The following is a 14,652-nucleotide window of genomic DNA, read 5'->3' on the forward strand; positions in this document are numbered from 1 at the left end:
ATATTTTACTTTTTTCATAAATATTGTATATGATGTTTATGTATAATTTAAATGTAAATGTAATGTCTTATACTTGAATTCAGACAAAAATTTTGAAATATGAACAAATCATACATATATAAAACTAATCAAAATGTTTACAATATTATTTTAATTCTTAGAAAATCTATATTATGTTGACAATTTCTGTGACATCATTGTTTTACTGACAGAAGGGGACACATATATAAAACAAATGATTAAGTTTCTGGTAAATTAAAAAAAATCTTTAAACAAAATACATTGCATATACATAATGATAATTTGATTAAATTTTACTGGTAGTATGGCAGATATTCAGTATTTCTATAAAAATATTATATTGTATGACTATAAGTGATAGATTTACTAGTAACAGTGACATCATATTAACAGAATAGGTTTAATTAATGCTACAAAATATATATAATTACAGATAGTTGCATAAGACTCTGATAAATAAACATTCTATTCACAAGAGGTCAAATTTGTTCTAATAGAAGCTCCGCGATTAATAATGTAAATAAGGACCTGCCCAGTTATGTTGCAAACACGTTGCTATACACTGAACTACGTATACATAAAAGTGAGGGAAACATTCCGAGAGATCTGAAACCAGCGATATCGATGGATATGTTAAATGTAACTCGTTCCAACGAAGTAATTGTAAAATTTTCCATTAGAACATGTATGTGTTGAAAAGGAAATGCACGAATCATTAATTGACATAAGATAATTGACTTGTTTACGTCGTGGATACAAAAATATATGCAAACTTACCTTCGTCGCATAATCCCATATTCAAACGGATGTTTTGATGTCCACAAACTGTACTGTGATGATAAATTCAATATTTACTATTAATAAACAATACTAGTAAGACATTTAAGATACATAAGTTTTAGATTGGCAGAAATGACAATTCATATTTGACATCGTCAAAGTGACAACCGGAAAGAATGAATGAATGATTATAATTAAATATAGATAGCTAAGGTGCTGCCATCTATCAATCCGTGATACAATACAATTTGTGTTATTTAAATGTAGAGGGCAGTGTGGTACAAAAAAGTAGTTTTTTATTGTATTAAACAAGCTGTACGCTGCTGCCTGCTATATAATAAATAAAAATGTGAATGGCAGAAATTCCATTTGAACCATTGTAAATTGAGTGGATTTAACTATCATTATATTATAAATTTTTATTTTTTATTTTGTTGTCAAGTCTAATCCTCCTATAGAAGTATTATTGTTCTGCGGTCAAATTATGTAGTAGTAGTACAATTAGGTAGGTAGTTTCAAAATTCATGTGTTTATTCCGTAACCAGATATTTTAAAAACAGAATTATTATTCAAAATCTAATTAAAAAATTCACGCAAATGAGTCGAAGTGAATTCAGTGCTTAGAATACGTGAATATTATTCGAAAATTCGAGCACAAATCCGGGCAAACTGATTTTACCCGCTTTGGAGGAGCGTTGTGGAATACTGTCTAAACCATCTTGATAAGAAGTGGCTTTTTGAAAGAATTTTGGAGCTAAGATCTCAGCCGTGGGAAATTTACAGACTGTTACTTTTTACTGTTTATATGTTATTGATCTTGATCTATTAAATAAATAAAATACCTCGTTGGTCTAGTGGTTAGATATAAAGTTATAGATCCCAAAGACCAGGATTCAAATCCCAGTTCAGTTAAAAGTAATTCGGTAGTATGAAGTGAGTACACTCAAATGCCTCGAAAAGTACGTAAAGCAAGTGGACTTGCGCCTAAGCTATTTCGAAGCTCGTGTTGGATTTTCCTTTCCAACAGATTATGAGACTGAGGGAACAAAGAGTGCGCCTGCGTTTTCGCACACATCACACGTCTCTCTTGAGATTGGCTTGACTAAAATCGGTCAGGACGACATTAACACAATACGAGAGACTTATTTGAATAAAAACAGGAACATTTCTATGCCTGCAAGTTTAAGACTCGGCAAGCTCTTAAAAAAATATAAAGTAATGACGTTAATATTAAAACGAAACAAACGAATTAACAAAATTGATTTACGAAACGAAACGAAACAAACGAATTAACAAACTACTTATATATATGGTTATATTATAAAATTTAATCAAGCATCATTGTTTTTTTATTATCGAAGACAGATTTTTTTTTTGTGTTAACATACGCCATGATTAAGACAACCGTGGCGTTTTTAGACAGTTTATTTGTGTCAAGTTCGTCTAGTATACAGCAATAGAAACGAAAATAAAACGAGATAAACTCAGTGAAAGTATGTAAATAAAACTGATTTATTATTCAAATATACATCCAGTACGATCCAGTATTATATGATTATGACGATGAGTGTAAATAATAATAATAATAATTGAAAATAATTACCTAATAATTTAAAGCAAACTGTTTTTCTAGTAAGTTGTAGTAAATTTTTCTATGCTTTATTATCATTGTCTTTATTTGGCATAGACTTTTCACCAAGAAGGGTCTATGCCAAATAACTATGTTGTAGTAATTAGGTATATAGTAAAAAAATATTTAATAAGAAAAATAATTCGATCCTATATCTTTATTACTAATCTAGTTATTGATATTTCTTTTAAATATTATCTATTTCATTAATATTATCTTATAATGTTATATCATTATCAAATAAATATCTGGAACTTTTAAAACTTCCTCAATGTTTATTAAATCTATAAATTCATGAGCGCCGATTTTTAGACAACCACGTGGGTGCTCAATGTTCATGTCTATTTGAGGGCTCGTTTGAAAGAACAGAGAGTCGAGATGATCTATTGGATGGAAGAAGCGAATTTAAATATAAGATTGTATGTTTAAGACCTGTCAAGCATCGCTAATTTTCATGTGCTTATTGGAGACCAGTCTGCTACATTTATTTTACGAACAGGCATTAGGACAGTCGCGTAACACTATTTTGATTTAATTTGGACTGAAGGCCCCGAGCACCCACGGAGTCAGCGCCACAGTATAAAATATTATTAGATTATTCAAGAAAGAACTTTATACGGGAACTCGCAATCCTCGATTATTTTTATTAACTTTACCTAACAATTTTGATAAATAAATTAAAAAAAAAAGTTTTACTAATTATAGATAGAACTTGTATAGTTGTAAAGCAGAACTAAAATCTTTGCATTATTTTAATTTATTTAAAATCAAGGACGATTATTATTATCAGATGATCCTTCGGTAAATTCACTACACTATACGAACTATAATGTAACTTGACGTGGAAAATTCATCAATCATTCAGTTAATTGTCAGCGCGGTGTGTCTTGTGTACAAAAGAACTTATTTATTGAATTTTCAGATACTTTGTATAACAATGACTTCAATTGTGGCTGACGCTAAACACGAAGAAAAAAGCAGTTTATTTAAGAAATATAGTAAAATTTTATTTGGGTTATAGTTGAAAATAACATAGTTATTAGTTTCAAACAATATTAATCGATGGGAGGAGCCCCGCTTTGGAGCTGGTGCCAAGAACGAATTGTTAAAAATCTTGTGTGTCTGCGTTCGCATCACGCGAAAATCTAAATAGGAACATTAATTAACAATAACTATATGATACCATAATCTATAGTCAACTGATCCACGTTACAGCATCGTGACAGGTCACGCTGATCGTAGGGTTCCGTAGTTGTGGAAATTACATTTGAAATACTCAATCTGTTTCAATTTAGGATATCTACCGAGGTGTTAACTCATGGGTATATGTCCGTCGCCAGGAATTCAGCATCCTCATACAATAACCCAGTATCTCTCAATTTACTTCTCTTTTACAGGAAACATCAATTTGACAAATCATTATTATGACAACTTTGTTGTGTGAAATAAATAAAAGTTATTGCAATAATAGACTAAAGCACAGACATTAAATGTTACACTCAGTCTTTTTATTTACATAGAAATAGATATTACAAAAATATGTTTGGATAATTTTAAAAGACTAGTAAACTATTAAAGTCAATTCAGTTACATTCATTTCGAGGTTTTTGCAGGAAAATTAACAAATTTAATACGACAATAATATTTATTTAATGGATTAATTAACGAACTTCTTCACAGTTAAAACACTTATTACTGTTTAAGATTATCTACAAATAAAATGATATTATGTTCTACATTGTTTGCGTTTAATGTAGGTATTTCATGATTATATGTAGCGTTTGTATAATTTTTAAGTAAAAAACAGTCGTTTAGTGATTTTTCAAGTTCACCCTCAAAGACGATGAAATTGGATGAATATTTACGGAGTTAGCCGTTTCTGATTTAAAAAATATGGAAATCGGTGTTTACACTACTGCTTATGAGTAAAAGTCAGTTTGGAAATTCATTCATCACTTAGGAGGATGAAATTGAGGGTGATTTTTGAACCTAAGTTGCGCCATTTTTCAATGTTAAAAATATGGTACACGGGTTGTAAGCTTGGGTTGCATGAGTAAAATACAGTATTTAAGGTTTTAGTTACGAAGTGCTTGGTTATGCATGTAACTAAATGAGCAATAAAAATCAATATTTTTCTTAAAGTGGAAAACTAGAGTTGAAACTTTAACAAATTAAGACGGATACGGCCATGCATAGGTGTTCTTTAACATTTTCAAAAACATAGAATGGCTTACATTTTAGAATCGAATCAGTCACGCCTTATCTTTATTTCATTTACAAATTTAATTTTAGAAGACTTATTCTATGAAAACAATTTTGTCTAAGAAAATGCTATAAACGATGATATCGCCGTAGCCGCCTGTTTTTTGTTTTGCTCCTGTTACATATATCATCCATTTTTTACATGTTGTGCAATAAAGTTTATAAGAGTTCCGTGTTAACTATGAAACCCTTAAAACTAAAGCAATTACAATGTTACATACATCGATGTCGCCAAGAGTATTTCTGTCGTTGGCTCTCTTTGAAATACCAGTCACATGAATGAAGTGTTAAATTGTTGGGCAGTTTAATCGCATCGAATTAAATATCTCAAAATCATTTTGTTATACTTACTAGTTCTATCACGATTATAAGCAGGAAATATTTATCCTTGTTCATACAATATATATAAATTTAATTTGTTTTTTATCGATTAGGTTTTAATGAAACTATTAACTTCCGTACTCAGCTTTATTAAGCTTTATAAGGTTGATGAATCAAGTGAACGGTAAAATAAAAATAAAATTATAATGCTTATTTACACAAGCCAATAAAATACATCTCGTCACATTAAAATCAAATATCTAAACATTATAAATATAATAAAAAGCTTAAAATTTCTGTAGTATGTTTTTCTAATTTGTTGTTACTATACACTAACTGAGAGCTAACAAAAACAGGAAGCAATAAATTATAACATTTTTTTATAATGTACTTGATTACGTATATTATACACATTCGTGAGATATATTTACAATTCTAAGATGTAGTGTTATACACTCGTATCGTATGTCGTATAATTGTTGGAAAGGAAGGCATGATAGGCATAAGGATATGCATATCATGATTATATATAGATAAGGATCACGATAGTTTGTTTGTAGTTCAAAGTTAAAGTCAAAATCAAAGATAAAATCATTATTCAATATGAAGCGTTAAACTTGCATGGCTTGCATTTGAATATATTAGTTACTGTCGTATTATTATTGATCTGGAAGATAAAATAAATAAGAATTAGATTTGATACAAAATAAAGGTAGAGCACTGTCGAGCTATAGCAAATAGTTGCATAAATTATATCTACTTCAATTTTTAGCATATTATGATCAAAAGAGGTTTGTTTAGTGTTTTCTATTTATTGCACATAAACATGAAAAGAAATATACACAAAAAGCATAATTATTTTTTAATTAATAGTGCACAGACTTATTTCCCAAAAAGGAAACAATTCAGACGTTCTCAAAGAACTGGATAAGATAAATAAAATAAATACAATATAGATAATACATATATACACATGAAATAAGAAAAAACAATATCCCATATCAACGTAGTCGGTTGCATAATTACGCACGTTTTCACGCGGCTAATAAAAAAAGAGATAACAGTGGGAGTACCGTACGTTACTCTCTACGTTAATCAATTTTGATCATTAAATATGCGTATGATTTTAATCTTAAGACCTTGGTCAATATTTGTGACGTCACTTGGCAGTAGAGCCAGTATAGTTGGCAGGAATTATATGCATTCGGTCATTCAATGACACGTATCATTTATTGGATGTGACGTTGTCGCAGTGACGCGAACCATTCATATCTACGCTACTACAGTTAAGGTCTAATTTTGATAAATGTAACCAATAAGATCTCATATACGATATCTTATAATGATAATTATAATATATATATATAAATCGTAAGTAAATGGAGCAATGTAATCTTCAAGCAATGTTTTCATTTCCGCAAAGTCATTTTAATTTATATTAGAATTTTAATTTTTACATCCATAATCACACGATAGTGCTGATTTTCATTTCACTTACACATTGAGTTCACTTTTCATCTTTTTATACTCCCTATTACTAATTTTTTTTTATGATTATAGCAAAAAGATAGATGAATCAGCTTCATACTGACGCTACATAAATTCCTTACATCGTCAACACACAGCTAATTATGAAAGATGTTAAGTAGTATGTTTTAACTATGTGTATTTATAATAACTTGAATTTAAGTAATTTATTTTTTATATTTACTGTCGGCCTTGATTCTTAACAGTATCATAGGGCTTCAGGACAAGTATCAATATAGTATCAGTAGTATCTCGGGTTCGATTCCCGGCCGAGTCCATGTAGAAAAAGTTCATTAATTTGCTATGTTGTCTTGGTTCTGGGTATTTGTAGTACCGTCTTTACTTCTGATTTTCCATAACACAAGTGCTTTAGCTACTTACATTGGGATCAGAGTAATGTATGTGATGTTGTCCAATATTTATTTATTTATTTATTATTATTTATATCTCAAGCTTGTGTTAGTCTCAACTGTTGTGAACGCACTTAGGGGCTCAGAAAACGCACGTCCTAATAATGTCTTTGAAATTTACGGGCTGACTTAACCTATAAATCGAAATACAGCAATAGAAATAAGAACCGCTTTACTTATAAATTTAGTGTAGCGGATGTTTAATTAAAAACTGATTTGTCTCTTTCTGTCATCATTGTTTCGAAAGAATCATCATTTTTATGGATAAACCTTAATTTTCGAAGTTTTTGGAATACATTTTAATAAAGAATAGATTGGGTCGATGGACTGACGCTTTGATTTTAATTAATTTTTAATGAATTTCTTGTTGATTTAATTTAAATACTACGCTATTTACTTACTATTTACTATCTAGTACTTTGTTAGGAATATATATATTAGTAAAAAGTTGTAAATTTGTCTATGCGTAAATCTCATCGTCTTTAATTAGTTGTAGAGTCTATGCTGAAGAATAATTATTACATGTACAGTGTAATTAGTAGTTAAACAAGACAAGAGTTTTATAGTGATAACATACTTACATGAAAATAAATGAGGTTCACATGTACATAGTCAATAAAATTAAAATTAATATAATATTGCATAGCACTTGGCATCAGGTATAAAATGATATATTTATTAAATTACAAGACAATTTGCAGATCGTTGCGTACAAAGAGCCGTACTCACGAGTACCAACTTCATGGGAAATTATTTTTGTTTAACCTATTTCTATGACGTCAAGACGACGGGAATTATTGCAAAATAGTATCTTTAATAAGTTCTTCTTGATAGTGTAGCTTTTTACTTTTTGCAGTCCGGCCGCAAAAATATGCAGGCAAACAAAAAAAATAATGATGATAAAGTACACCAAAAGCCCGGACATATGTCTATGCAGATACAATTAACAATTAAAAAAAGAAAATTTTTTTTTACTCGTTTCCATAGCCATTTATATAACGACCTTTGCCTTTTTTTGTTTTACGAAAATAAGTTGCATTATTATCAACGGAAGGCTACATTTACCATTTACAATGTGATGAATTTATATGCACACACTTGACTTAAACTTATGTAAAAACATGGTCTTGACTTTGGCGACCTTCGTGTTATTCAACGTCACCTCAGAAAATAATTTGTATAAGCGAACAATTTTTATTTGTTTAATGATGTAAGTAGTAGCTACTCGTATTAGGTACTTATTTTGAATATTATAATCATATTAAATTATGTTTTAAATATATTATATCCTGCATTTATATTTCGTACTTAGATACATTTGTTATGTTAAGTCTCGGTTGGTTTATTTGTCATATTTACAAAAGTACAATAAAAAAAAATTCACAAACAGTGTAACTAAGTACTATACGTTATAATGCATTGAAAAAAAAACACAAATAACTTAAAGTATGGCAACACACCTTCTGTTTGATATGCCAGTATCTATCTTTTTCTTTATTTAAAGACTATTGACTACTACTAAGTAAACGAACGATATATATTATAATTATTAATAAACAATACACAAAAATATACATACTTATACTTAAAACTGTAGAATAAAAAAACATTAACATGGTATATACAGTATATACAAAATAAATATCGATCTACTAATAATATATATAGAAAATAATAGTAAAATATAAAAACATATAAATAATAGTGCATTATAGATGTCATGAGAAATAGGGGCTTTCAGACTATATGTGCTCACTTAGACGAGTCTTAAAAGTAAGATTAGAGGTAGCTTTTAATATGTTCGGGTACTTTGTTCCATAATCGGAAAGCTTGAACGTAGTAAGAATTAGAAACGAAACCGGAAGTATGAACAGGAACAGAAAGAAGTTAAGAAACCTTAGAATGAAGCTGCTGATTGAGATTATTACACAATCCAATAATCATGTATGTCAATATGATAAATTGGTATTGCAGGTAAATTATTAAAGCACAATGCTAAAATCTGTCAAAAAGTAAAGCAATAAAAGTAAAAATCTTAATACGTGTGGGATTAAAAAAAACCGCTGCGCATTTTGTAATAGGAGACACAATTAGTTTCTTTCAGCGTATCTATTTAAGTCTAAGTAGTTGATGGTGGCCTTGTTACAAGTCGCTTATTACGCTATTTGCGAGGGTCAGAACCTGATCTACTATTGACATATCGTCTTCATAAATGTTCCTTTGCATCACGTATACATCATCTTAATTTATATTCTTAGTTATTGCTCCTCCTATTGTGGAACTATTTAAACATTTGGCTGTTGAGGAGTTATACACAAATAAAATAGAAAAAAGTTTAATCTATCCTAAATTCAAATTAATTTTATTATTTAGAAACTAAAGCTGATTTAGTTTTATAAAAACGTCATTTGTCATCGTTTTTTTGGTGGCTCGATAGTAGACCTCTATAGCTGCCTAAAAAAAGGTAACTATGTAAATCAATTTAGACGACCACATAAAATTGTGCATGTCTTTGTGAAAAAATATTGGTAAACATGAAATTTTATCAAAAATAGTTCGAACAATTTTTTTACACTTATTTTTGCTTCCTTTGCATTATTTTCAGCTTATCAGACTATTATTTAATCACACTCATACAACTATAAATAACAACAAATAATTTTGTCTGACAAGTTTAACGAACACTGACCATAAAATTGTCAGTATCCGAGTACCTAGATTTTTACAGTCGAAATTACACAAAAAAAGGTGTGTTGTAAAATATACTTATATCTAAATATTATAATTATTAACATAAATAAAAAGTCTCTAATATATTATACAAATCTCGAATGTACAATGGAAGGGAATTGTAAACATTTTAGGTAAGACGTCACAATTTATTCAGTATTTGTTGTCAAATTTGCTGTTCTAAGCTCAAACCTAATCTGCCTGCTGGTAAATCCGCTACTACAACTCATGCTAAATTAAATAAAAAGTACTAAAGTCTTTACGCTTGTACATAGAGTGCAAGCGTGAAAATTTTCAATCAAGATCAAGTGGGTTGGTTTTAGTAGCTATTACGATAAAATTACAGATGTGATTTTAAGCTTTAAAATGGTTGTATTAGATGCCATGCAAGCAGAGCCGAGCAGTAATAAATATATTTATAAGCAAACAATTATTTGCACGTTATCAGTAATATTAGAAATCGTAGTGGCTAAACAGTAGTAGCAATTATACATTCAACACAGTCTGTGTGAGTTTGATTCCCATACAAATACTATGCATATGCATACATGCATTAACTATAAACTCCTGACCGAATTTTGTTCAGAATGGCTCTTAATAATTCAGTCAAACACAATTTCACTCCCTATTATCTAACTTTTATAATTCGATGGGACAAGCCGAGCTTACAACCTTACAAGCTAAGCTACAACTTACTACCTCTAGACTTCTACTTAGAATCCTTTGACAGTAATATGAAATTTATTTTTATTCATACGATACGGGATTTAAACTCGGGATATCAGGTCCCACGGGCTTATAAAATAGCCACTAGGTCAAGGCACTTGTCTCATAGAACACAATAGAACATTAGGGCTTGCGCTCTTATTACAAACATCAGATAATAAGTGCTGTGTTATGAGAGATACTATTTGTAATCACGAATAATGTCCATCTTATCATCAAAACTTCAAGGCTTACAATGTCATAATGTAATTAATTAAACTAAATATATAATTATGACTCCGCTAATTAATTATTATCTTGGCACATGTATGAACACTTAAAACATATTAATAAATTTTAATATTTACTGGTAAGTTCTACCTTTTTAATTGTGATAATTCATATTATACTTGAATAGCTATTCATGTGCTGCAATTTTAAATTTCCTGGAAATTACAGATGGATTCCAAACACAGGAGGAGTAAAAGTAACTTAAGTAACTTTGTCATTTAATTGAAGTAATATTATTATTCGAGTTCTTGATTAATCTATGGTCTAGTTATTGGATTAGTGAAAAAATGGCGTATTGTATTGTATTATAAATAACGATATATTAAAGATCTGTATGTAGTGTATAATATTGTTGAGTTAATAGCAAATCACATGGAATTTGATAATCTATACACTTGTTTATCTTTACTACTTCTTCGATTGAAATAAGCTTTATATGCCTACGACCTTTGCCATGTCAAAAGCTACCTCTATAAAAATACATTAGAATAATGCGAGCTGTTCAATGCTTTATCATCTAAAATATTAACTAAACACCGTTACATTAATCATTGAATTGAATCTAAAATATTAGTCTATAGTCCTTTACTATTACACCAAAATATAAGTACTTTTTTAAATCGGCGCCTTAAAAAAAAGGAAAATTATTTATGTTTGTATTATCTACATGTTATAATTAAGGATATTACAGAAATACATATATAATATATATACAAATAACTGATAAATGTCAACAAAAGTTAAAGAATATTGCGTAAGTGTTGTTAATTTAAATTACTATATATTGCAGTTAAAGCATATAACACACCTTGCCTTATTGTCTCCACTAGTGACAGGATGGCTGGTTCGTTTTTAGCCCAGAGGATCGGAATTGCGATTCGACGGGGAAATGCTGCTAGCATTCTTGCCACTATTCTACGCGGTCAAGATTTATACAGCAACTATTTTAAATTCATATTTGTATATATATAAGCACTTAATGTTATCAATTCTTATGTCAATAAATTTATTCCTTGGTGAAAAAAAATAACATACATCATAAAAAGTTTAATAAAAATAAAAAAAACACCATATTATAAATATATTTTAATCGTAAAAAAGCGTCGTAATGAATATTCACTTATAATTAGGTATTTATGTATTGTTACAGATATGATGACGACCTTAAATAATTAATCATTTTCTAATCGATCAAATCGATTTCAATTTATTTATACACGGGGAAGTTGAGAATCGTTATACTATAGTACTTATAGTATAATTGGACGTAGGGATGTTCGTGTAACTTGTCTTATCGATAGTTGAAAATAAGAAAAAAAATTATAAAATATTTACTACTTATTTCATACGAGTAGTCTCATTTAGAACTAGATTTTCAAATGTTTCAAGTGGTTATTTTCAGTTTAATAATGATTACATTATTTATTAGCACAATATAAATCATATCATACCACATCACTTATTCTACCACTAAACAGATCTGCGTAAAATTGTTGTGTTCCGGTTTTGGAGACAGAGTTATTAATTCTACAAGCACAAGGGAGACATCTGAGTTCCGAAGGCTGGTGGCGCATTAGAGAAATGGTTAATATTTCTAACAGTAACAATTTCTATTGGCAATGGGGACTACTTAAATATCCATTTGCCAGTCCGCCTACATATTTGACATATAAAAATAACAAAGGATAAAATATCTTAGTTCTGACACTAGGTGGGACACTGGTGAAGTATAGCACCAATGTCAATGAGCGGTGGTGTGGCATACCATTACTTTCCATCATCTATATCTTATCTATATATACGTGTATACCTCCTTGTGTTAGCTAGATATTTTATTTAAGTATCTGATTTAGTCCGTTTTAGAATAATTCGTCAATTTAAAAAAGATTTAAAAATAGTGTAAGAACATTAAAAATATTCAAGTCATTTTAGTTATTGAAAAGTTTAAGCAAAAAATATTTATAAAGCAAATCAATATAGGTACTCTTAAATTAAGTCTGATCAGTTTTTTACAATTATTTACTAAATAAATATGTACGATATGTTGGTAATATATACTAAAAGTAAGTTAAGAACCTGCCACATCAATCTGTACAAATGCAGTTCTAGTTGGCATACGTATAGCAGCCACTGGCAACAGCATCGCATGTCAAAGGGTTATTATTAAACACGCCTACCATTACGACGTCGGCTATTTCCACTGATGGATTGCCTTAATATTAGCTACAAAACATATAAATGGAGGCCGAATTTTCAAAGGACGTCTATATTTATTTGATTGTAATTTATTTTTTATTTGACTACCCAAAAAAAGGTTTTGCTTTATTTTTTGTCTAAAATGCTGCTACTACTGCTAGGAATACTTTTTTTTTATTATTTTCATATAATTGCTTCCTTACAGGCGTGTTTCCATTTGGTGTATCTCATCTTTAATTAAAGTCATTTTTATGTGCCTGTATTTTTTAGTTCCAGGCAGTGTCACTATCAAAATTTTAAGATTATAACTATTATCACATGAAAATAAAAGTTTGCATTGGAAATCAAAGAGTCCAGAGCTCTAGATTGTTTAAAATTCAAACAGTTCAAACGAAATTAATCATTTTACATTTTTAAATCTGACATTATACCGATAAATTATTTAGGATTTATTTTCGACTTCTATCACATTTTGCTCATTGTTTCATTTAATTAATTCGTACTTTTACCGATTGAGAAACTTATTATGTAGTGAATAGAATAAATTAATTATTCAGTCAGGGTTTAACCTTTACTGTTTTAACCCACGGTAACTATGACGTGGAATATTTCGATTGCATTCAGAACGACTTACACCTAAATACAGAAATGGAAATTCGAAGCATACGTTTATGTAATAAATCAATATCGCCGCGATTTCGCCAAGAGAGCCTTCAAAAATGTACGTTAATGTGATTTTAACGCGACACATTTATCTAATCTAAAAAAAATGTGTCCATATTTAGTTCGCTTAGTGTAAATATATCTAATACCAGATTCGAAGAGGTCGGTTAAAGTTGAAGATTAGAGATACAGCGCCAAAAGTCAAAATTTTGCTAAATCCCTTTTTAGTGCACTGTACATTATAAAAATAATATAATATCCATATTTCAAATCTTTATGTCTTACAGTTTAAGCTGTTGGTTGAGTGCCAATCAGTCATTGCCTTTTATATATACACAGATACCGAATATTCATCAGAGCGCTTATTTATTGACTTCTACTTGCAGAAAATCATTTATTTATAATTTAAAAACAGGTACTGAGATCAGATTTTTGTATTAAATAAATTATTAGCAATAGTTAATAATCTTCGTCATCTTATTTTACCGAAAGTATATATAGACAATTACTTATGTGACGTCTCATTGTTAGCATAAATATATGTGAACATTTGTAATGGTTGAGTGATAATCACAAATATTTTGATATATTAATACAATAATAAAATTATGTAATGGATGAGTATCGACACCGGCTTAAAAAATGAAAAATTAAAAAATTCAACGGTTTACAGTTTAGTTATTCAGCACTTACGTGTTAAAATTTTGGTTTGTTGATTTTTGTAAGTAGGGTATAAAGATTACTATCTTTATTAATTCTTATCGCACTCTGATAAATTCTGTCCTATGATAATTATATATTAATTTAACCTTTTAAAATGCAAAAAATCTTGTGAGAATATGGCAGGTTTTAATTTCTGTTAAGTGTTAACTTTTTTTCCGGTGTCAACCGATATTCTTTGTTTTGTTTGGTAATTAATATAAATATATAGTACACAGTAGAATAATAATTATTCAAAACATGATAATTCATACACATTTTTCTTATATTTCCCATATTAATAAATATGGTTGAGTTTCGACTACTGAACGAACACCGTTTAAATATTTTATTGATGACCCCCTACGTGGTCTTGATGTTATCTTTTAAGTTGAATATCTTACTTTGAATCCGGTT

The 14,652-nt window shown here is 29.2% G+C and overlaps 1 protein-coding gene across 3 annotated transcripts in view; it reads right to left on the minus strand.

Annotated features, from left to right (window-relative positions):
• The window catches only part of LOC125070390 (hepatocyte nuclear factor 4-gamma), a 54,522-nt gene that overhangs the window by 26,402 nt on the left and 13,468 nt on the right, over positions 1 to 14,652 (minus strand). The window contains exon 1 of one of the 3 annotated variants that reach the window (XM_047680243.1): positions 799 to 940. The exons of the other annotated variants lie outside the window; for them this stretch is intronic. Within the exon in view, the coding sequence (XP_047536199.1) occupies positions 799 to 817 (19 nt within the window). The 5' untranslated portion in view covers positions 818 to 940. Of the gene's footprint in view, positions 1 to 798; positions 941 to 14,652 lie in introns of those variants that run through there. 3 annotated transcript variants of the gene reach the window in all.

This window comes from Vanessa atalanta, chromosome 17 (assembly GCF_905147765.1).
Source record: "Vanessa atalanta chromosome 17, ilVanAtal1.2, whole genome shotgun sequence".
NCBI lineage: Eukaryota > Metazoa > Arthropoda > Insecta > Lepidoptera > Nymphalidae > Vanessa > Vanessa atalanta.